Here is a 24060-nt window from a genome sequence, read left to right on the forward strand (position 1 = left end):
CTCTCCTAGGTGCTATTGCTAGGGCCCTGTGAATTAGATAGACAAAGAACAGATTAACAAGAAAAACAAAACAAGTTTATTAGCATGTTTATCAAGTGTATACATGGGAAACTCAGTGATGGTAACTCAAAGGGGTGGTTAGAACTTGGAGATTATATAGCATCTTAATAAAGAACAACAATTTTGTAGACAAATGACGAGGCAATGGAAAAGTGGTTTAGGCTTTTAGGGTTTAGCAAATAAAAGTGGTTTAGCTTTTAGGGTTTAGGCTTTTAGGTTTAGCAAATAATGGAAAGATAAATATATGGAGAAACTCATGAAAGTTAAGAGCTTGTGCATGCATAAAGGTTCTTAGGCAGATTTTTCTGTTGCCCTATCCAGGCTGGTAAGAGTTTAGAGTTGTCCCTGGTGACTAAGTATTATCCTGCCCTTCCTGGTAGAAAGGAAAAGGCAGAGAGATTTTCTTGCGTCTGCTTATTCTCTATGCCTTCAGCTCAAAATAATCCTTATGTCAAATTGGGGTGGTGCACTCTGAACCCTTTCAGTGGCTTCTAACTTATGGTCATTCCCTCCTCTGGTTCATGATCCAGTAATGTTTCTATTGAAATGAGAATATTTACACTCCGTTTTTGTTAAAACCTAGCCAAAAATGCATCACTATCTTTTACTCTATCACTGGAACATTAGTGCCACTTTGCTTTGTAATCCTTTTACTATCCACACCCCCCTACACACACACACACACACACACACACACTCCAGGATTTTGAACTGACATCTCATAATCTTGCCCCTTGGAAACCTCTTGCTTCTTGGATCAATGTTTTATGCCTTACTCTCTCCTAGGGGTAGTTCCTTCCCTGGAAGTCTCGTAGCTCAAATGGTTCTGCCAGACTAACCCTCCAATTTCTGTCTGGGTTCTCAAGTTACCTTGCCTTCTATGAGTGCCTCCTCTGTGCCCTCTAGTTGAAGGACACACAAATATGCATGCATACAAAAGTACACATACACCCCTACACAACTGCATGTTTTTTTTTAAATCTTTCAAGATTATTTTTAAAATGTACTAAGATAGAAATATGTAATGTTAAGACTTATCCAACAGAACAACTTAAACATGTGCAGTTATTGTATGTCAGTCATACCTCAATGCACCTATTAAAGAAAATACAATTATAATCACTATTACAATCTTATACTTAAAAATATATACATAAACATATTGAAAGAATTTGTGCTAGGGCTGGAGCTGAGTTTTAGTCATATATGTCATGTGGAATTATGTAGCTGGGGAAGGAGAAAGCAGAGAATGGAAAAGAACAGAAGCCAAATTGCAAGGAAATATGGTGGAAAAAATTTCTGAGTCAGACTCAAAAACAGAGCCAAAGGTCAAGGGGAAATAGTGTTCCTGGATAAATGTAGTAACTCGTTTGAACACTTGGTGACCCCGCTACTCTGGACCCAGCTATGCATCCTGGGGAGGACTGGGGAAGGAAGAATGGCCACAGGTAAATCTGACAGGACCTTGTAACGCACTGGGGCATGAGCAAACCTTCTGGGAATTCCCTCTAGGAGAACCGTAGTCTAAGGGGAGGGGGGGTAGCGGCCTCCTCATTTTAAGGCAGAGTCCCAAGCAAACCTGGCAACATGAAGACTGAAGTCATCATAAGTTGTTGAAATGGAAAAGGATCGATGCCCATTTAGTGGTAAGGGAGAGCATAGGCCTCAAGCAGCAGGGGCCAGCAGCAACTAGCCCTGATCTCCCAGTGCATGTGTGGAAGTCATAACCCACAGACATAAGAAATAGTTCATGGGTTGAGGGCCCTACTTATAAGTGGGAACAGTGAAAGGAGAGCACTTGGGCATTTGCTTGAATGGGATCTCATCTGCACTCAGAGACTGACTGGCAAGGCTGATGAGTTTCAGTTTATAACTGTGTGAAAGCCACTACCTCTGTATATATGTCATGGGCCAAAACTCCAAGACGAAAATGAACTATGTTACCATACCATACCATGTGAAATTTGTATGATTTTATAGACTTAAAAATGTTAGGCCTCCATGAATTTAAGCCTTGAAACATCTTCACTTACCTTTAGATCTAGAGGTTTTTGATAGAAGAAACCACTTTCTACCTAACTGTACTTTTAAAAAGGTTCATACCAAATCTAAAGAAACTGTGCCTAAATGTCCTTTCATTCCACTAAATGGTATAAGCCAGACCAAACTTCCATATTCTCTGCTTACATAGCTCATACTATTTCATCTATAGCAAGACTCTGTAAATAATATCTGATAATGAGATTTCAAGATCATAGAGGACAGCCGGGTAACATGTTGGTTCCCACCACAGGGCTAGGGCTATTACTTTACACATGGTAGGTATGTGTTAAATAAATGAATAAATGAAAACAGTGATCATTTTGCAAGATTCTTAATTCAAGTGAAGGATCATGTTAATTATAAAAATGTAAGCGGGCAAGAGAGTTAAGAAGTCTGGAGGAGAATTATATGGAGAACTTAAAGACAAATAAAAGACCGTAAGACGGATCAAATTTTGTGAGCCAGGGATACAAGTTTTGCTTTCTCATATAGCGTAATAGAGGACATAGAAACTGAACAGATTTAACGGTTAAGACTGAGCTTCCTGCCAAAACCTAAGTTCCTGATCTTTCGAGGCTCTCCCATCTTCACTGATTTCATTCTTTTGATGTATAAACAAAGCTCATTGACCTGCCAGTCAAATAAATCCTAATGGCAAAATTGGCTCCGTCTGACTTTGGTTTTATACATTTGAAATGTGTTTCCATCTAAAAGGACAGACTCCAATCTAACTGGCACAGTCAAAATTACTTCAAATAAGAATTACTGTGATTCATAGGAAGCACTAAAAGTTAAATTGCAAAATGGATCAGAAAGTAGGGGTCTTGGCTTCAGAAAAGAGTAAAACGCTACCTGCAGAATCAAAGATTGTGTATTCTTGGCAGAGGACTTAAGAAAAAAAAAAACCTGTCATTGTGAGTGGTCTTATGAGTGTGTCAAACTGAAGATCATGTACTGAGTTAAAATTAGGTCTCATAGGGGTGCCTGGGTGGCTCAGTGGATTAAGCCTCTGCCTTCGGATCAGGTCATGATCTCAGGGTCCTGGGATCAAGCCCTACATCAGGCTCTCTGCTCAGCAGTGAGCCTGCTTCCCCCTCTCTCTGCCTGCCTCTCTGCGTACTTGTAATCTCTCTCTCTCTCTCTGTCAAATAAATAAATAAAATCTTAAAAAAATAATAAGTCTCACATAATCAAGACTAGAGACGTGCCATGGAAACTAAAGACACTTGCTGTTTGAAAATAGAAGGCCGTGGAAGTGATGAGAAGTTAAAGAGGAAGTAAGTCCCCAGGTAGAGCATGGAACAGGTATAAGCAGGGAGGCAAAGCCAACTCCTACCCTTGCTCTAAGTTGTATAAAATGGTCTGTGCTTTTGCTTTTTTTTTTTTTTTAAGATTTTATTTATTCATTTGACAGAGAGAAATCACAAGTAGTCGGAGAGGCAGGCAGAGAGAGAGAGAGAGAGGGAAGCAGGCTCCCTACTGCGCAGAGAGCCCGATGCGGGACTCGATCCCAGGACCCTGAGATCATGACCCGAGCCGAAGGCAGCGGACTAACCCACTGAGCCACCCAGGCGCCCCCCTGTGCTTTTGCTTTTTCCAGTCTCCACTTTAGATCCCTGAAACCACGCTGTAATTAATTCACACCTTTGGGTTCTTTGAAATTTCCTCATATTCTTTCAATTCTTTGACAGTTTAGGGATCAGTTATCACATTTCACATTTCACTTTAGCATACCTATTTACAAAACTGCCACCTGCTAGCACATTTTCATAAATGTGTACTTTAAAAAGAACATGCCAAGATTTTGTCTGTTAACATTGATTTTGATGAAAAAAACAATTTGACCATGATACAACACAAGTAGTTGGCCCTTTATGACAGGTGGCTACTTTCCAAAGCTTAATACTAAAAAGCATATATTAAAATAATTGCCTATTTATTAATCAAAAAATAGACAATAATGTTGGCATATTCTTTTCTGTTTATTAATGAGCTTGCCTTCTTAGCAATATTAGAAATGTTTTATAAAAAAGCAATTCATGTTACTTTTCTGGTCTTCTCATGACATATGAGCAAATAAACTATTTATTAATAATAAATAAATAAATAGTGTAGGATTGCTTTTTCCTCCTTGAAAAATACAGTCATTTCTATCTATTATCTCTAACTGAAACATCAAAGTTTTCCAGAGACAGCAGAGTCACCAATAACAAATACCTGGCTTGATCCATCATATAACACATTTCTTTTAAAAAAAGGAAAAAAAAAGAAAGCAACAGCAACAAAAGACAAAGTTCAAAAACATCCTGAAGTACATGCGAACAATATTTTCCGTTTGTTGAGCTTTTCCATGTTCTAAGAGATAAATTTCCTAACTTCTCCTTTTCTCTGGCTCATCTTAATAATTAGATGTTAGTTTAATAATTGTGTTTATTCATTAATGGAAGAAGCATTTACTGACTACCAGCTATGTATCAGGCCCTATTTTGGGGACTGTGAGTAAAGTAAATGAGACATGGTCACTGTCCTCAAGGATGTCCAACAGGAAAAATGAAAATATTAGGAGGACACCAGGGAATTTCATGGAATGGGCACTCCGATCTCTCAAATGACTCAAAACTGAAAACAGAAAGAGAAAATGAACTAAAGCAATCTCTCTATTACCTTCTCTCTCTCTCTCTCTCTGTCTCTCTCCAATTTATTCATGCCTCAGTGTCTTGGTCTCTCCTTTCTGTTTTCTAGGAATAGCTGTTAATTGGTTTTTTCTAGGCTCATTAAAAAATTGCCGCCCCAAGTGAACATGAATTCCTAGTCCATGTGCTCATCAAAGACCTTCTAGAATCTTCGTACCCTGAATACAGCTCTCGAGGAGAAAATCTAATCAATCCAGTTAGGGTCAGGTGGCTCTCCATATACTAGGAGGCAGGGTGACCCCCAGAGGGAAGTCAGCTCCAAGCCAACTCCATGGCAAACTCCAAGAACAACTGATTGCTCTGCATATCTGCCACACATGAAAACAAATGAGGACAGCTAATCCTAGTAGACCTAAAACAGAAGTATGAATAAAATGCATAGATGAACTGATGGTTCCAGGGACCTGAGGAACACTGAATTATTCTAGTTTTGTTTACTTGTTTTGTTTTTAAGTCGGAAATGTCTAGACATCATGCGACTCAACAGGTGTCGGGAGACACGTAGGTAAGTCAAATGCAATGGATTCTGAGCTTTACTCAGTCTTGTCATAGATTTACTGGGTAACATTTGAGGAGCCATTGGTTATTGCGCCGCAAATTGTCCAGGAGAAACATAGAATTTCACATTTCCTACCCTTTCTCAGGTCTAGGGTGAAGAAGGTAAAACTCTTCAGAAATTCAATTTAGTAATTATTTTTAGGAACTATTTGCCAGGTACAGGACTAGACACTTGTGATGTAAACATGTAAGATTTCGGAGATCCGGTATTTAAGTGAGAAGGTGAAGTATTCACACGTCACTAAATTTAAGCCATATCCTGATACATACAAAAGAAAGCGTTTTTTAAGAGAGACCGCAGAGGCAGGTTGAAGGGCAACTGGAAGCTTGAACACTGAAGTGCTTGAATTTCATTATGTAAATTTCCAAAGATTTTCAGCAAATCAATTCTGCATTTTGGAAAGAGAAATGTGATGATAGTATAGAGTGGGTCAGAGACAGGAGAGGAGGAAGCACAGAGAGATTGCATAGGAGACATTGTGAGGAAAGATCAAAAGAGCTTGTAACTAAAGAGAGTAGCAATGCACACAGAAAGTACATTAAGGCTAAGGACAGGATTGATAAAGTATGGTGGCAGGGAGGCCTGTGGTAGCCCTGAGGATGGGAAGCAGAGGCCTCTAGTTTAGGTGGGTGTCCATGGGGGAATGAGATAAACAAAGAGCCAAATTGGAAGCTACAGAGAGGTCAGAGAGAACTCAAGGAAAAATTCATCGGAGCCTCCTCCCTGAAACACTCCAGCCTAGAGTTGGAAAGAAAAGAGTAGAGAGGTCTCGCTCCATCCCTTGGCAATTCTCAGAACGTGGCCCGTGGGTGTCTCAAGACGCTTTTGATGGTAGGTCGGTCAAAAATATGTTCATACTAATACTGAGTCATTATTTGCATTTTTCATTGTGTTCATCTCTGCCTTATGGTGCAACAACAATGATCAGTAAGAGTAATCATTGCATTCTTCACACTGGACACTCACAGAGGAAACATGAAAGGGAGGGGACAAGGGGAGCAATAGAGAGAAAGGAAAGAGGAAGTACGGGAGAAGAGGACAGAGGAGGAGGGGGGAGCAAGGGAGAGAAGAAACCAGGAAGGAGGAAAGAAAGAGAGAGAGAAGGAGGGAGGGAGGAAGGATAGAGAGAGCTAGTTTCACCTAAGAATGTCCCTGACATGGCACCTGGGTGGCTCAGTCAGTTAAGCATGGTCATGATCTCAGGGTTGTGAGATTGAGCCACTCATTGGGGTCCATGAGTGCTCAGAGCCTGCTTGGGATTCTGGCTCTCCTTCTCCCTCTGCCCTGACCCCAGCCTCTCCCGCTTGTGCTTTCATGCGCTTGCTCTCTCTCTGTAAAAATCTCAGAAGAAGAAGAAGAAGAAGAAGAAGGAGAAGAAGAAGGAGAAGGAGAAGGAGAAGAAAGAAGGAGGAAGAGGAGGAGGAGGAGAAGAAAGAATGTCCTTGACAAAACAGTAAAAATTAGCTACCTTCATTAAATCTCAACTCTTGACTACATGTCTTTTAACTATTTTGCATGCATAAACCTGGTAATACACATAGAGCACTTGTGTTGCACACTGAAATAAGATGGTTGTCTGAAGGATCTGTAAAATGACCTAGCCACATTTTTCATGGAACACCAGTTTTACTTGAAAGAACAACTGATAGACAAACTATTATTATTTAGATTTGGGTATTGGATAGACATTTATTAAAAATGAACGAAGTGGGCCTTTCATTTCTCATAGAACAACTGATAGTATGTGCTGCCAATGATAAAATTCAAGCTTTCAAATGAAAATTAAATTTTGGAAAATGTGTATGTGCCAGCATGAGTTTGACAGTTCCCCAATAGGTAAAGACTTTTCTTTCTTTTTTTTTTTTTTTTAAAGATTTTATTTATTTATTTAACAGAGAGAGATCACAAGTAGGCAGAGAGGCAGGCAGAGAGAGAGAGAGGAGGAAGCAGGCTTCCTGCTGAGCAGAGAGCCTGATGTGGGGCTCCATCCCAGGACCCTGAGATCATGACCTGAGCCGAAGGCAGCGGCTTAACCCACTGAGCCACCCAGGCGCCCCGGTAAAGACTTTTCTGATGAAAGAGTTGACGATATGATTTTTTTGGTATTGTGTACTGAAATGTGTCAATAATTAGAAAATCTGCATAACCCAGTGAACCAATGTTTTCCAAATGACCAATATATGATGGGACAAAACTTTGCATGGGTAAAATATCTATTCAAAGTGCTCAATTGACCAAAGTATTTTAATGCACAACTTGTTGGAGAAGGTCAACAGGAGGATGTGATTGCTGGTTGACCTTAAGTTGGACCCAGATAATTGGAGGCTCCTTATCCCCTCACCTGTCCTCGAAATATAGGCTCTACCTACTGTTCCCACACTCGGAGCCAGTTCAGGGACAGAGCTTTGAGAAAGTACTGTGTTACTGAGACTGTCTGAACTGTATGTATGACTGAACCCTGCCTGTTAAGGGCTCTCCACAAACTTGAGAGTCTGGTAGCTGGGTTGAAATTCACTCATCTTGTAGCCACACCAAACAAACCTAGCATGTAAGTTCCCTTGCTTACTAAAACTGCAACCCCCTAATCGAAAGAGGTCTGCCTCTTTCTCTTATCTCTCCTTGCCTTCCATGTATGGAGGCCACTTTCAGATTTCAACCCCAGGAACTCCTCAGGTTACAAATCAACACTAGGGTAGGAAAGTTTATTGATGTGGTTTCAGATTCCACATTGGAACTAGTCTTGAAGAAACTACCACTTTTTGAGTTTGGGGGCAGTATCAGGAATATCCACAATTATGTCCTGTTTTTAACTACATCTGTGTGATGCCAGATTAATTCCAAATTAATATTTCACTGAAACTACCTATCACAACAGATTAGATGCAGGAGCAGATATAAAAAATCAAGTTTTTTAAAGTTAGACATTAAAAAGATTGGCAAAATTGTAAGACAATGCCATTCTTCTCATGATTTTCTTTCTTTAGGGAAATAGAGCTATTCTTTGTAAAATACATTATTTATGTTAACTCCTAAAAGCCTTATTGTTGAATTAATATATAAATATTAGAAAATGTATCTATTTTAGCTTCTTACATGATAAACAGGGGTAGAAATAATCCACATAAACAAAACTTCTTTGGGATCCTCCATATTTTTTCCTGCTTTAATAAGGTATAATTGACAATTACAATTTGTATATATATAAGGTATACATCATTAGATTTTGATATACATATACATTGTGATCTGATTATCAAAATCAAGATAATTAACATATCCATCACTTCATACAGTTATCATTTTTTGTTTTTGTTGTGAGAACACTTAAGACCTCTCTTAGCAAATGTCAAATATACAACACAACATTATTAACTATAGTCACCATGCTGTACACTAAACATCCAGGATTTATTCATCTTATAACTAAAAGTTTGGGCCCTTTGACCAACAGCTCCCCATTTTCCTCACCTTCGGCACCCGGTAGCCACCATTCTAGTGTCTGTACTATGAGTTGGCTTTTTTAGATCCCACATGTAAGTGAGATCACACAGTATTTGTCTGTCTCTGCCTGGCTTATTTCACTTAGCATCATGTCCTCCAGGTTCATCCATGTCATTGCAAATGGCAAGACTCCCTTCTTTTATATGACTGAATAATATTCCATCACCTTGGTCCTTGCACACAGAGCTGAGTGACCATGGTGCCCGAACATGGTCACTGAGGAAGTTCCTCATCAAGGGCAGTGTGACAGGGGCACCATCTAACTGGTGTTATGACCAGGAGCTGCGAGGACCTAGTGACAAGAGCCAGAATGCCCTTCAGAAGTCTGAGGGGATAGTCCACTGCCCCTCCCCCAGCCATGGACCACTTCAGCCAGTACTTGTGTGAGCAGACCAGCCTGAAGATACCCTGGCTCCCAGTCTCTCCAAAGTTTATCTCTCACATCCACAAGTCCTGGAATTCAGGCATCATTATGCTGATGTTTTTTCTCTCATTGGCCCCCTCCAAGACCCAGGAGTACTCCAAGGAGAGCTGGGGATACCTGAAGGGGCAAACCAATGGAGGAGGCCACCTGCCCCAGTCACGAACAGAGGCAGAGGCGCCATAGACCTGGAGACTGCACACTGGGACAGCTCCCAGCCTTGTTGGCCCAATAAAGGGCTTCAGAAACGTTAGAAAATATATACAGTATTTCACCATTCTTTTTATCCATTCATCTGAGAGCTTCTCAATAATTTTAAGTGTAAAGGGCCCCTTGAGACCAAAGAGTTTTAAAAGCCCTGCCTTAATCTTATTTCCTCAGAATGTGGTGTCCAGCACAGTTACACCTAGGCAGAATAACTCCTAGGAAGAGTAAGGAATGAGTTCTCAAAACTATTTTGCTTCGAGAACCGTTTATGCTTTTAAAATTAATGTGGGGCAGGAGTTGAATCTTTTTCTTGAACTTTAAAATTTTTGCCTGCTCTGGAAAAATACAGCCTCTGATTTATTCTATACCTCATGCCAGCATAATGTTCACTTGTCCAGTTGGGAGCACAAAAGCAAAAAAAAGGGTGCATTTTCCTCTCCAGCACCCAGAGACAAAGCACAGATTCCTGTCTCACATGAAGGGAACTATACTGCCTCCCAAACAAGGGTACGTTCCAAACACTTACTCACATTTCAGTGAGTCAGAAGGAAACAGACAGATATTCATCTCCCTGAAACCTGGCTGACTTCCTCCTGCAAGAAGTCTGTGAGAGGCAAGGTTGGTGTCAGAGTTAGTGAACAGCCAACTAAGAGCTCTCAGGTAATGTCTGGAGTCTTAGTAAGCAGTGAGAACCATGAACAGGTCAGGAAAAAAAAAAAATGCCTTCAAGTGTTTGTCAGGATTAGTAAGTAGAATTAGTAAGTGACAGATAAGAAAACAGGAAAGAACCAGGAGCGATATATTTTGAATTCAAAGGTATGGAGTTTATAGCCATGATGAAAAGCAGTAACACCTGATGAATACCAATTTAGTGCTTTAAGATTCCAGCTCCGGCTATGGTAAAGGAGAGCCTTTGATTTTTACCAACTAATTAGTCCTTCTGCCCTGAACCACTTCACTTCTGAGTGGCGGTATCCCATATTACTCCATTAGTGGTCATACTAGCTGCTCCATGAGGATTTGGGATGGTCATAATAATAATGATTAGTCTAATAATTCCTTAAGTTTAATTTATTAAGACATTTGATCATTTCACAAAAGTGGTCACTGGAAGAATTCTCATTTCAACAATGTGCTGGGAATTTGTGGGTGAGCTTTTGGAGGAAAAATCAGATTTAAAGAAAAGTTAATATCCTAAGAAAAACCACAGATATGGCTACAGAACGTCCTTTTTCCAGATCTGAGACTAAAATAATGGAATAAAATGATCATGGTGTATTACAGACAAAGGAAGAGTCACAAGTTCCTATATGGGTTCTCACTCGTCTCTGTGTCTTGAAGTAAATCGCTTCAACTTAGTAATCAAATCAGCTGCTTATTATCTTGGAGGAAAGGAATGAATGAGGATTTATCACACACACACACACACACACACAGTTCTCTTGCAACAGGTCTTGCTTAAATATAACTCGGATAATCATAACTTGTGAGCAGATCTTCTTTCCCGTTGAGTTAGTTCCTAACCTGGTCATTCTGCACTTATTTTTGTCCTTTCTCCACCCACTTGAGAAAAGCAGAGAAAGCCACGCACCGCACCACCCATAAAAGCGTGGCTTTGGACGCCCCCGCCCCCCGCCCTTGCTTCCCACCTCTGCCTGGAGCCTGGAGCCGCAAAGGGCAGCAGAAGGGCCAAGGTTCTCCGGGGGGCCGGGGGCTGCGCGCGGGTGGCAGGCCGTCAGGGGCGGGGTAGTGGCAGGCCGGTTCCCGCCCGTCGGATGTGTGGGGCCAGTCCGGTGCGGGGTTGGGAAAAGGGCCAAGCGCGCGGACTGGAGCGCGGGGGCCTCCTGGATCCCCCGGGCCAGGGCGGGACCGCGCGGGGAAGTTAAGGTGCGGTTTGCAGGGGTGTGGTGGAGCGCAGGTGCCCGCGGGGCCTCAGGGACTGGCCTAGGTGGGGCGGGGCCGGGCCGGGCAGATCCGGTGTTTGCAGCCGCCGCCGCCGCAGCGGAGGGGCGGGTTGGGGCGGGCCTTGGAGTCCCAAAAGCTGCCAGGCAACTTTTCCCTGCCCTCAGCCCGGAGGGCGAGAGAAGCTCTCGGGACAGCTTCTGGAGTGCGCGTTCCGGAGTCCCTCTGCAAACCGAGAGCAGCTACTGTCCCCCGGCAGGGTCAGAATGCGGCCAGCACGGACAGGGGGCGCGCCGTTGCGGCTGCTCTTAGTGCTCAGTCAAGGTAAGCGAGGAGTTCGCTCTCCATCAGCGGCCGCGGGGGAACCTGCCCGGGTCCCCCGGGGAAGAGGAAGGAGTTTTGCGGGACGGAGGCGCAGGCAGCGCGCCCCTCTGCTCGGATTCCATTTGGACCCAGGCTCCACCCGGAGCTGGATAAAGAGAGACTCCCCATTCCCTCTCTCCCCCGCCTGATGTCCCCATAAGGCATGTCTCACCCTGTTTGTGAAGCACCCTTCAAAGTCAGCTCCCCGCGCGCTTTGGTTTTAGACACACGCGCACGCACTCAAATGCACAGAGGGAGTGGAGACTAAGGGGTGTCCTGAAGATGGAGAGTCCTGCAGACCGGCTTCAACAGCAGGTGCCGCCGGGGACGCGCCCCACAGGGTTCTTGGGTCCCGGGAAAGCGGTTCTGGGAGGCAGCATGCACTAGCTCGGCGCTATGCCTGGTGGCTTTGCAGGAGACTGGGAGCCCGAAATGTTTGTTTTTCAAACCGAGGGTGTGAATTATGCTCCCACGTCTTCAGGCTGTAGCACGGTTGTTTCTAACCCAGCGCTTCTTAAGTACTTGGCAGAGGGGAATTCTTCCTTCCCTTCTGCCTTCCTCTAATTGTTGTAAAGTTTCTGTTCAACTTAATATAAACTTAGGCCAGGAAAAGTTCTTTTTACTTTCTTGATCTTAGCGGCTGCCAACAAGAGAATTAACTAAATCCGGAGCGCCAAGGGCAGGGCGGTGAGAGTGAGCCCACCCACCGCCTTTTGCACCAAGCTGAGCGACCCTATCCATCTAGGGTCTCCAGACCTTTCCAGAGCCTCCTGTGTGCTTACTGTAAGGACTGTAGTTTACTAGGAGGAAGCAGGTCACTTGTATTTTGTAGTTTGAAAAACTATCAAAACAAAAGAATGGTCTCTGGTTTTCAAGTGTTTTTACAAAGAATATGAATATTTCCTAATACATACAAATATTTCTTATCCTCCTTTGAGGCATTTAGCCAGGGTATTCTTTATTATGGAAAAAACTTAATCCAGATAACTCTGTAGCATTTTCTTCCAGTCAGAGAGAATAGACGGGGAGTACCACTATCCCCCACCCACAGCAGAAACCAGGCATCGTTAGGTTTTCTGTCTAACTCTTTGTCGGGTGCTTTGTGGATATTGTGTGTTGGTACCCAAAGAGTGTTCTGAGGGACCATCTACCCTAATCTAGTGGTTTCAGGTCATGTTGGATTCACACTGAATAGCAGTCCCTGGAACACCACAACCTTCCCAAGAACTAACAGACGTTTAAATCCAAGCTCCTCATCTCTCTTTAATTACCCATTATTAACAGAAGCTATGGAAACATAACATCATTTTCTTATCTTTGAGGCTTGTTTTTTAAAGAGCAGTGAGAAATACTTCAGTGGAATGTGTTGCTGCAAGGCTTGAAGTCAGGGATAGAGATTTCTAACCTGGCGGTAATTAATAAGGACAAAGCAGGCAGAGGTGATTAAATATGACATCTGTACAGATGATTTTTTAACATTTATTCCTTTCTTCTCTTCCAGTTATTTGCATACTCAAGAAACAGGTTTTCTTTTAATTCCAGATGATCATAAGCAGGCTTGATCATCTGTGAGATCAATCCAGGTTTCTAGGGAAGCAACATCCTTTTTTGATACCGTGAATATCCCAAATTAACATGAATAATTAAATCTCTAGGTCAGTGATAGCTGACATTTTTTGATATTATCCTAGGTATGTAAAACTTCTGAGTATTCATCATTACTATACACGTGCTTTTATAGATGTTTGTAAACTATATACATGTACAGCTGTGTAAGGTAAATACATACCAACAATGAGAATGTAAAAAGCATGTGTGTATGTATGTGTGTTTATATATCTCACATCCTCTCCAGCAAACATGGCGACCACTGTAGAAACTTAAAACCCACAAATTTCATTTTAACACTTAGAGTCAAATTTGCTTTCTGTAAACCTTCTCATGGGTATTTAAGGAAAAGCAATGCTCAATGTTTAGTTTCCTATTTATCACCTTGCATTGATCACTCCTTTGTTTAAGTGCTTGCAGTCATTGAAATGGTAACTGGCAGATGAAGGATGGAAGAGAAAGGCCATAAGGGGCCCAGATCATTCATAATCTAGGACCTATTCATAATAGGTCCATAGGGGAAAGGAAAATGTACTTTTTTAAATTATTTTTTTAAGATTTTATGTATTTATTTGACAGAGAGAGAGAGAGAGTGAGATCACAGGTAGGCAGAGAGGCAGGCAAAGGGGGAGGGAGAAGCAGGCCCCCTGCTGAGCAGAGAGCCTGGTGCGGGGGCTCCATCCCAGGACCTTGAGATCATGACCTGAGCCAAAGGTCAGGTTAAGGTTAAGCTGAGGCTTAACCCACTGAGCCACCCAGGTGCCCAGGAAAGTGTAATTTTAAAGTGCACAGTGACACTTTCTCCATTGTGCTGCCAGACCACAGATAATCCTTATCTTCTCACCCTGTCTCCGGGACCCTACCCCAGAGTCACCCCCTCTTTGCAAAATACCTTCAGAACCTCTCCCTCATTCCCCTCAAGCTGTAAGTATTCTAATTTCTCTCAGAACAAGTAAATTCTTCTTTTAATATGTCATTTGGGAACTCTGTCCTCCTGAAACACACACTACCTCTGTCTTGTCTTCTCCATGTTTTTCTCCTGTTTTCCCAGAAGCTCTTCCTTCCTCTGTGTCACAGGCTCATCTGTTTGGCCCAGTCCTTGGTGTTCAGACTTCCATCCTGGAGCCTTGTCTTCGCTCTCCCAGTTCTTCCTGGGCCAGTTCCCCACTTGAGTCAGGATCTGCAGCCGGACTCTTGTTCTGGTTCCGGATCAGTCTTTCCATCTGCCCGCATCTCCACCTGGATGTCAAACAAGCATGGACTCAACGGGTCCTCAACCGAAGTCAACACCTGCCCTCCAGACTTCTCTCCTGTATTGTCTACTCTTGTAAACCGGCAGCAGCATTCACATGCATGAAACCCAGGGATCTTCTCCCTTGATTCAACCTCAAGCTCATCTCCAAGTTCTGTCCGCCCTCTCCTCCTTATACAACTTCTGCCACCGCCCAATTCAGGCCCTTTCCTTCACTGTGTCTGGACAAATGTAAACTGGTTTTCCTGTTTTCATCTCTTATCCCTCTGACCCATTCTTCTCGTGGTCACCAGCGTTATCTTTCTAAACACTTATTTGTATCCAGTCAATCCCTGGTTCAAACGTGTGGTAGCTCCCCTGTCGGAGTAAAGTCCAGATTTCTTGGCCTGGCCTAAAAAGTCCTCTGCCCTCTGGCTGCAGGCTGGCCTGCCAGTTCCAGCTTTTCTCTGCTGCCCTCCTCATGCACACACGTAATACTAGTACACACGGCGCACAGGCACGGACAGGACACCCATGCCCCAGAGCGTTATAGACACACCTATACACACCTGTGTCTGACTGCACATGATTAGACCATATTTTATGTTATTTTCCAGACTATTGCATTTGCCTTCACTGCCTAGATGCCTTTTCTGCTTTCCTTTTATCCCTTTGCAACTCACCATTGTCCCAAGACAACCCCAAGCAGAATTATACAGTAGGGAAGGTTTTTCTTTTATGACTAAAAGGGAAGTTCAAGGTCATCTCTCATTTCTGGCACTGACCCTACACTGCCTCTACCTTCTTATCCTTAGCACCCCATAGCGGCAAATCACCATCTGACAGAGTAACTCCCCAACCCCATGGCTCTCCAGTTATCCCGGCCCAACTACAACTATGCTTTGCTCTCTTAAGCCCTGGCTCGTGAGCCTCTGTTTGGTTTAAATTCATGCACTGGGGCTCAGGATCAGTATTTAAGAATAATTATTCATACGTTTCTGACGTACAGCCAGATATCAAAGTAATTGCTTAAATATTAGGGCTGTACCTCATCTTTCCTAACAGATTAAAATTCCAGCATTGCCTGTACCACCTTGTTGTGAGACGACCACCAAGACAGGTAGGTTTCAACACCAAGAGTCAGTGAACGCGTCAGTTCAAATGAATTCCCCTCTGCAGTGGGTGATGACTGTTCCTGTCTCAATGTGCTAATAGCCGTGGGCCTTGTAAAAGGGAGAAGCCTGTGAGTGTAAAGAGATGAGCTTCTGATCGTGGAATTTTAGACATTCAGCAAAATAAAGATACACATTCAAGGCAGTATGTCAAAAATAAAGTATTTCAGGAAGAATGGGGAAAAACATTGGGGACCAAAAAATGTCATCCTGATGTCATGTGAATGTTCCCACTGAGGTCAAAGCTTTGGTCTGGGGGCACCTGGGTGCTCAGTGGGTTAAAGCCTCTGCCTTCGGCTCAGGTCATGATCCCAGGGTCCTGGGATCGAGCTCCACATCGGACTCTCTGCTGGGTGGGCAGCCTGCTTCCCCCGCTCTGCCTGCTTCTCTACCTACTTGTGATCTCTTGTCTGTCACATAAATAAATAAAATCTTTGAGAGGAAAAAAAAAAAAAAGCTTTGGTCGGGACCATCAGCCTTGATTAGCTTGGGATGTTACTGACCTGTTCAGCACAGCATAAAAGAGAAAGAACCACAGAAGGCGGTCATTGTAAACGGCAAGTCAAAGATAGGAGGGGTTTTGTAGGTGTTTTGTTTTGTTGTTGCTGTTTTCATTTGTGATGGTGACTAATGATTTACTTGAGCACACAGAAGAATGTCTCTCCAAAGAGAAGACTCTTAATACCACGAACCCTGAAATAACAAGAGATTCTGTATGAGAACATGGTTCCTGTGATGCCCTTCAGATGACCCATAGGTGCTTTGTTCATCTGGCTGTGGTGAATTCCATAAAACTAGCATTTGAACATATTTTTATGCGTGACTGTTTCATGGGAGGCAGTGTGCTCGGACCAGCCAGAGGAAACTTGAAACGTGGTCCAGAGAGTTTACGGTCTATTTGGAAACAAGTCCAAACCTGAGGGAAGGACACTGTCTCAGCCCCTGAGAGGGACCTAACCCATTTCAGGCCCTGCCATCCTTCCTCCTGACAGAAGTGCGGTTACGAGACTGTCTCCTACCCAGTGCAGCTAGGAGAGCGGGGGACTTCAAGGGGGATTGCACTGGGCCATTCCTGGGTCTCATGCTTCTCTCCAGTGTCTGCTTTAGACATGGCCATGTGACTGCAATGAGATAAGGAGGCAGATACACTTGGAGACATTTGGGAAAGAATTTTTCATTCTTAGGAGAGACACTGGTTAAGAAACATACTGTCGGGTCTAGTGAAGCTTGGGACAGCTGCAGCCATCTGACAGCCATGACATTGGCTAGCTTGAGGGTAAAGCCAGTACTGGCCCAGGGGAAAGACAGAAAGCAGGTCCTTGATACTGTCTTTGAGTTTCTGAATTATTGAAGTTCAGAGCCATCCTGTTGTGCCTAAAAAAATGTCCATATAATTTAAAACTTGGTTATGTTGTTTTCATCATATTATCTTGTTGTCTATGCTTATAACAGAAATATGTAACATAAATTTCTATAACATAATAGATACCATTTGGTTACATATAATTAATTGCTAAATGGGTGGTACAGAACTTAAGGTTGAGTTCAGAGGATGGTTTAGAAATATCACTGTGCTGCATTTAAGTGTCAAGCCTCCTGACAAGCCTTTATGGGGAAAGGAAAGAATCTTTACAATTCACATCTACTGTGAAGGACCTCAGAGGTCAGAGAACCCCAATTCTTGCCCTTTAAAATGGCTGTTGGTGATAATAATATAAGACAAAGAGTAACATAACCAGGAATGGGACCCAAGTCTCCTAGTTCCTAGACCAGATGTTTTAGATGCTTGCATCGGGAAGGAGAAGGTCGTTATATCCAGAACACACTGTTCAAGGTTTTCATAGAGGGTGAAAGGTTGAGAAGGTGAGAGTTAGTCGGCACCTGGCCCTAAATGGCCTTGTAAACTGTGGTAAGCATGGATTTTTGAGGACAACAGGAAGGTTTTGAAAGGTCTTAAGCAGGGAAGTGACATATCAGATTGGCTTCTTAGGTAGATCACTCTGGAGGCAGGGAGGAGGCCAGACTGAAGGCTCCAAAAGCACTTAGGAAAACTGGTTCTAGTCTTGGTTGTAGGTTCGCACACAATCGGGAGATGATGGTGCTAAAACAGTAGCAGCAGAGAAAGATCACAGAAGACAGATTTGAAAAGTCGTTAGGGAGAATGGACAGGATTTGATGAAGGATTTACTACGGTGGCAGCAAGTGAGGGAGAAGACAAGACTGAGGCCTAGGTTTTGGCTGTAGACAACTCAATGAGCTACTGACTGCTACTGCTGAGACGGGGAGGCAAGGAAAAAAGGCAACTTAGATGAAAAAGATAATCAGTTCACCTTGATGCGTTGAGACATCCAGGTGCACATGTCTAGTAGATAGATAAGTTATATACAGAGCGGGATTAGAAGTAGGAGAGAGAACAACAGGAGACAGAGATTTAGGAGTCAGAGGCAATTAGAGTCATTGAAAACGTGCCATTGAAGAGTGAGGCAGAGACCAGAAGACAGCTTTGGCCGCCACAGGAGGGATTACCTGAGAGATTCAGGTGAGGAAAGGGAGACACCAGGGTGACAGGAGCAGAGGGAGCAGTAAGCAGAGAGAAGATGGCAGGAAGTAGGGCGCCACACAAATATTTTGAGAGGGAAGAGTTGGTCAGTAGGATCAGCTTCTTCACGGAAGTCAAACATGTCGGACAGCGTTGATGAGGGCCTTCTCCACGGGGTGAAAAGCAGAAGAAGCTGGAGTGGAGTGGGCTGAGGAGTCAGTCACTGTGAGGAAATGCAGGCAGAATCCGGAAGTTAGGTAGTAAAAGAGGAGAGGGCGTGGCGGAGGGACAGGATGGGGGAGACTTGTATAAACAAACCTACAAACATGCATAAAAATTATTGTAATGAGATTTTTTTTTACCTCTATTACTTATGTTATTACATGGTCTACTTGTGATTTTTGAGAACTGCACTGAGGTATCTGTATGTATGTCAGGAGTCCCTAATGGGGTAGAGACGGCAGCACAGGAGGAGTGCTGATGTCCATGGCAAAGGGGTCCTCGTAGAGAACGTGGTGGGGGGTGGGGGACAAGAAACATAGGACTGCCAGAGTAGCAGCTCTGACAACAGCTTTGAAGCTACAGATGACCATAGGAAGGAAGGCAGAGTGGGTTCTGGGGTTTGAAATGGAGAAGACATGAGCTGAAGAGACAAAGATAAAGTTGATGACTTTGAGGAGCACAGAGGGAGATAGCCCCGCCATGGGAGTGGGCACCCCCCACCCTCCAGTGTGGCCGCTTAGATTGATGAGGAAGCCTTTGTAAATATTTCTCTTTCAGAACAGACTTACCACGCTAAAATAGCTGTAATTAATAAACTTTGCATTGTTTTGGGGGTGTGTCATATATAACAGGGTTCAAATTCTGGTTGCAGAATTAATATCTGTGCTTTAGTCAGATTTCCTAAAAAACAAAGTTTTTTTTTTTAGAACTATAGGTAAGTTTCTCCAGTTAGGCTTTTAGTTCTTTATTTCTATCCTGTTTAATAAAATTTTCAAAGTCATCTTTTCAGAAGTCATAGTCCCATAGAACCCAGAGAATTAGAGTTGGCTTTGAAAGGTTCTATTAGTGAAATGTTAAAGCCTTTTATTCTGTGTGACTCAGTGGTGTTTTCAAAGTGCTTTGAAACATTTTCATTTCATCATAAGAATTAGAAAAGAAATCAACATCAATTTCTTAATTTTGTTAACGTTATAATTAGTTCAAAGGGCTTACATTCAAGTATTTTTTTTTCTAGTCTGTTCCTGCTGACACTTGTACATATAAAATTACGTTTACTAACCAGTATAAACTTGAACTGCATATTTTGCTAATGTCAGGTACTGGGACTGTTAATAGTTTTCAAATATATTGTTCTTCCTTTGAAAGAGTTGTCCGTTGTGTTGTCCAAACAGTTCACGGCAACTGTGCAATTTTATCAGTGAAGTTTCCCGCGTTATTATTCTGCATTCTGAAAGATTAAGTACAGTTCTTCCTTTTAGTAGTTGAAAGTGACTAGAGAAAGTTTTTACTACAGAAGCCATACATAACTCCTGATCACTGAAAGGCTTTCTGTATAAAAATGAGGTTAATGTTTAAACAGAGCCATGGAAATAAAGCAGTGATGGACACTGTATTGTCAGCGCAAGAGATGATTTCATTGTGTTTTGAAAAGCATGAGCAAAGCTCTAGCGCCCATGGATGCCTTGAACATTGGCAGTTGTCATTCCCTCTCATTCATTTGAAGGTGGCCTTTGTTTGTCTTTGTGCACGCCTGATCTCATTCCCATGGATACTGTGTAAAAATGCAGACTGAATGCAAGCTGGCTTCTGGTCAGCTCAGTCAGATAACTCTATTCCAGATTGTTTACCAGTTACCTTCAGGTCCTTAACCAAATAGCTTCATGGGTGCTTGTTAGAATACGGACACTGAATCTTTTGGATTTTATAACCTTTCCAAAGCCATATTCCAAATGCTGGCATGTAAATAGATCTTTCAGAACAATTGACCTAGTTTTTCTATGTACTTATTAACATTGTTCAGGGGAAAAAAAGAATAACTTAACCTTGGAAACTGGGATACTTATATGTGATCTTTATTTACTTTTCAGCCTAAAAAATGTAATAGATACCCTGAATAAAAGGGCCTTACTGAAAAATTGAGAGATGATTAAATAAATAATTTATGTAAATGTCATAGTGTCTTAGTCCATCTGGATTGCTGTAACGAAATACCACAGACTGGGTGACTTATAAACAACAGAGATTTGTTGCTCATGATTCTAGAGGCTGGAAATCCAAGATTGAGGTGCCAGCATGGTCACGTTCTGGCAAGAGGCCTCCTCCTGGTTGATAGCTGGTGGAAGGAGCTGGAGTCTCTCTGCAGCCTCTTTTATAAGGCATCAATCCCATTCACGAGGGTGAAGCCTAAGCCTACCTCTCAAAAGCCCACTCCCTATCACCATCATCTTGGGACATTAGGATTTCAATATAGGAAGTTGGGGTGGGGAAGGGGAACACAAGCATTCAGACCATAACACGTGGTAACGAAGAAACCCCTTTATTATTACAGTATTTAATTTTTGTCCCAAAATTATTGGGCATCATTTTATCATTACTTTTTTGTTATGGTCTAAGTGAGATATGAACTTAACCCCTATTAAGAGTACAGTCCCGGGCTCCTGGGTGGCTCAGTGGGTTAAGCCTCCTCCTCGGCCCAGGTCATAATCTCAGGGTCCTGGGATCGAGCCCCACATCGGGCTCTCTGCTCAGCAGGGAGCCTGTTTCTGGCCACCCCCACCACCACCTGCTGCTCTGCCTACTTTGATCTCTCTCTCTCTCTGTCAAATAAATAAATAAAATCTTTAAAAAAAAAAAATGAGAGAGAGAGAGTACAGTCCCACAGACTCTTACCTTTGTCCATGTTCTCTATTCCTGAAATACTCTCCATCCTGCAGTCCATCTTCTGCAGTCATTAATGTGTCAATTTCATTGAGGCTCATGCACCCCAGGAAACTTCCTCAACCCCAGTCCAATTTAGGTGTTCCCCGCATGTTCCTTGCCCTTGTCACTTTCTACTTCACAAAGCCATTTACTTAGCTCTCACCCCCATCAGCTGCAAACCCTGAGAAGATAGGGCCTATGTCCTTTTCACTGGGGCCCAGTTGAATTCTGGTGACTGAGTGATGACAGTTGGAGACATGTATGTCAGCTCCTGTAGCATGGAGGGAGAACCCACTTCTGAACGAAGGCTGAGCTAAAAACTTCATTGTTCTTTCCAATTAGAATATGAAAAACAAAAACAAAAACAAAAACAAAACCTCTGTGCAGATTTATCTGAATTGGCTAAAATATTTCTTTCATCATTTTTTTTTTTTTTTCACTTTTTTGGCAGAGCTTTTAGAATGTCTCTTCTTTGCCTTGAAATGTCCAATTAGGCTCTATCAACAAGTAACAAGATGAAGCAAAGCACAAGCCTGGTGCAGACATCCTTTTGTCCCCAAAGTGCTGTCCCATATCCCTATTCTGTTCTCATAAAGCAGCACCCATAATTCAGCTTCAGCTGGACTCTCTCTCCGACTGAATACATTCTCTAAAATCATCTTCAATCCTATTTATTACGGTATTCACAGGCCCTGGCACATGTAGTAAGTGCTCCAAAAAATGATCGATAAAAAATTTTTTTTAAATAAACTTGAAGCTGACTCCTGGGTGGCTTAGTCAGTTGATTGTCTGCCTTCAGCTCAGGTCATGATCCCGGGCTCCTGCGATCAAGTCCCGCGTTGGCCTCCTTGCTCAGTGAACAGCCTGCTTCTCCCTCTGCCTGTCACTCCCTGTGCTTGTGCTCTCTCTCTTTCTCTCTGACCAATAAATAAATAAAAATCTTTACATAATTAATAAAAAACAAGAATTCAGATAACTTAAGGTGCTTATATGTCTCTTGAAATACTAACTTGATTAATAGTTTCAGAACATTAAAGCAGAATATTTAATATAGAAAAATAATACACATACTAAAATAATAACTAAATAACTAATAACTAAAATAATAGCACATACTAAAATAGCCATCTTAACAGAAAAAGCGTTTGTATTTCTCTTTTGATATTTATAAGTGTGAAAGTAACTTTTTATAGATATACTTACCATAAATATGAAAATGGTAAAAAATATATATATATACTTTTTTTTCACTTGGTATCTTTCGTGCAAACTTTTCCATATGGGCTTCGTCTCTGCAAATCTGCAGATTTGCCTTAATGTATCCTGCCATATCATGGCTAACTATTGTTTCATTGTTGGATATTTAGGTTGTTTCCTGTGGGCTTTTTCCCCTACTGTAAATAATGTGTCTATAAATATCATTGTGCAAGAAGCTTTTTCTTTCTTTTTCCTTTTGGACAGTCTCCAGCAGAGGCATTACTGGGTCAAAGATTCTGTGTATTTTGTAGCTCTTGTTGCATATTGAACAGTGTAGGCCTCAATAATGTGTGAATTTGCAGATTTCACCCACATGAGGTTTTAGTTTACCTTTTGTAGTTTTTCTTTTCTATCTTTTTGTAGTTTGGTAGATGTAAAGTGATCCTTCATATTTATTTTAAATCCTCATTCTTTATATTCATTAGGGTGCACTTTTAAAGTTATAATTTAAAACTGTCTATCTTTAGGAAGATATGTGGAGATTAGGATATTCTGGAATTTAGTCCTAGAAAAACATCAAGAGATCATCTAGTAAATGCCTCAGTTTTATAATAATCAGTTTTTGAAATGACTAAAGCCCAAAACTCCAATGTTCAGTGTGCTGTCCATCATTTCAAAATGCTCTTCAGAATTTCTTTGACAAACCCCCTTTGGTGACCTATTTCCCATAGACTCATTAAAATCCATTTCACTTGGGGTGTGGCAGGCCTCTAGTTAAGATTTCTATGCTTCCACGGGTCAGACCTGTTTAGGGGGAGAGAGGGGACATTCTGTCTGCCAGAGCACTTGACTTCAAGTAACCGAATCTGGAGATTGTTCTTTTTAGCTTTTGCAATGTAAGCCCTTACCCTAAAACTTAGTGGCTTAAAATGACAACCGAACTTTGATATCTCTCATGGTTTCTTGAGTAGGACTTTGGGAATAGCTTGACTGGGCAGTTCTAGCCTGAAGTTTCTCATGTGGTTACTTTCAGAGGGTGGGCAGCTCTCTTTGTGTGGCCCTATTATGGGCCACAATATTCCTGCATTTTCAGCCTTTTAGCATAAAGACAGGGCCTGATCATCATGGCACCCTGTGATAGCCTGACTTCCTGCGGGATGACTCAGGAATCCAAAGGCGTGTGTTTCCTCCTCCCCAAACTGGTAGAAACTGCATGGCTGTTTCTAACATAGACTCAAAAATCATGCAACTGCCTCTGTTCATCAAAGCAGTCATAAAGTCTTGCCTAGATTCTGAGGGAGGAGACATACTCTCTTGATGGGAAGAGTGTCCAGTAATTCCCAGACAGATTTTTAAAGCCACTACAGTAATTTAATCAACTTAAGGGTGCTTACAAGACAGTTCGTTGTTTACATCAGAATTGCTCAAGATGGGCATTATTGACATTAGGGCCAGATAATTCCTGTCGGGCAGGTGGGGTCGGGTGGAGGGGCTGTCCTCTGCATTCGCTGTAGGATGTTGAAGAGCATCACTGGCCTTCACTGACTAAATGCTAGTAAATACCCACCCCACACCCCCAGTGCTGCAACCGAAAATATGTCCAGACATTGCAAAATGCCCCCGAGGAACAAAATTCTCCCAG

The 24060-nt window shown here is 42.3% G+C and overlaps 1 protein-coding gene and 1 pseudogene across 1 annotated transcript in view; both read left to right on the forward strand.

Annotated features, from left to right (window-relative positions):
• The first annotated feature begins 3312 nt into the window (after positions 1–3312).
• Positions 3313–9463, forward strand: LOC132027510 (MICOS complex subunit MIC13-like; annotated as a pseudogene).
• Positions 9464–11518: 2055 nt separating this feature from the next.
• ITGA2 (integrin subunit alpha 2) overlaps positions 11519–24060 on the forward strand; it is a 110858-nt gene continuing 98316 nt past the window's right edge. The window contains exon 1 of the mRNA XM_059417106.1: positions 11519–11710. Within this exon, the coding sequence (XP_059273089.1) occupies positions 11653–11710 (58 nt within the window). The 5' untranslated portion in view covers positions 11519–11652. The remainder of the gene's footprint in view (positions 11711–24060) is intronic.

This window comes from Mustela nigripes, chromosome 12 (assembly GCF_022355385.1).
Source record: "Mustela nigripes isolate SB6536 chromosome 12, MUSNIG.SB6536, whole genome shotgun sequence".
Taxonomy (NCBI): Eukaryota; Metazoa; Chordata; class Mammalia; order Carnivora; family Mustelidae; genus Mustela; species Mustela nigripes.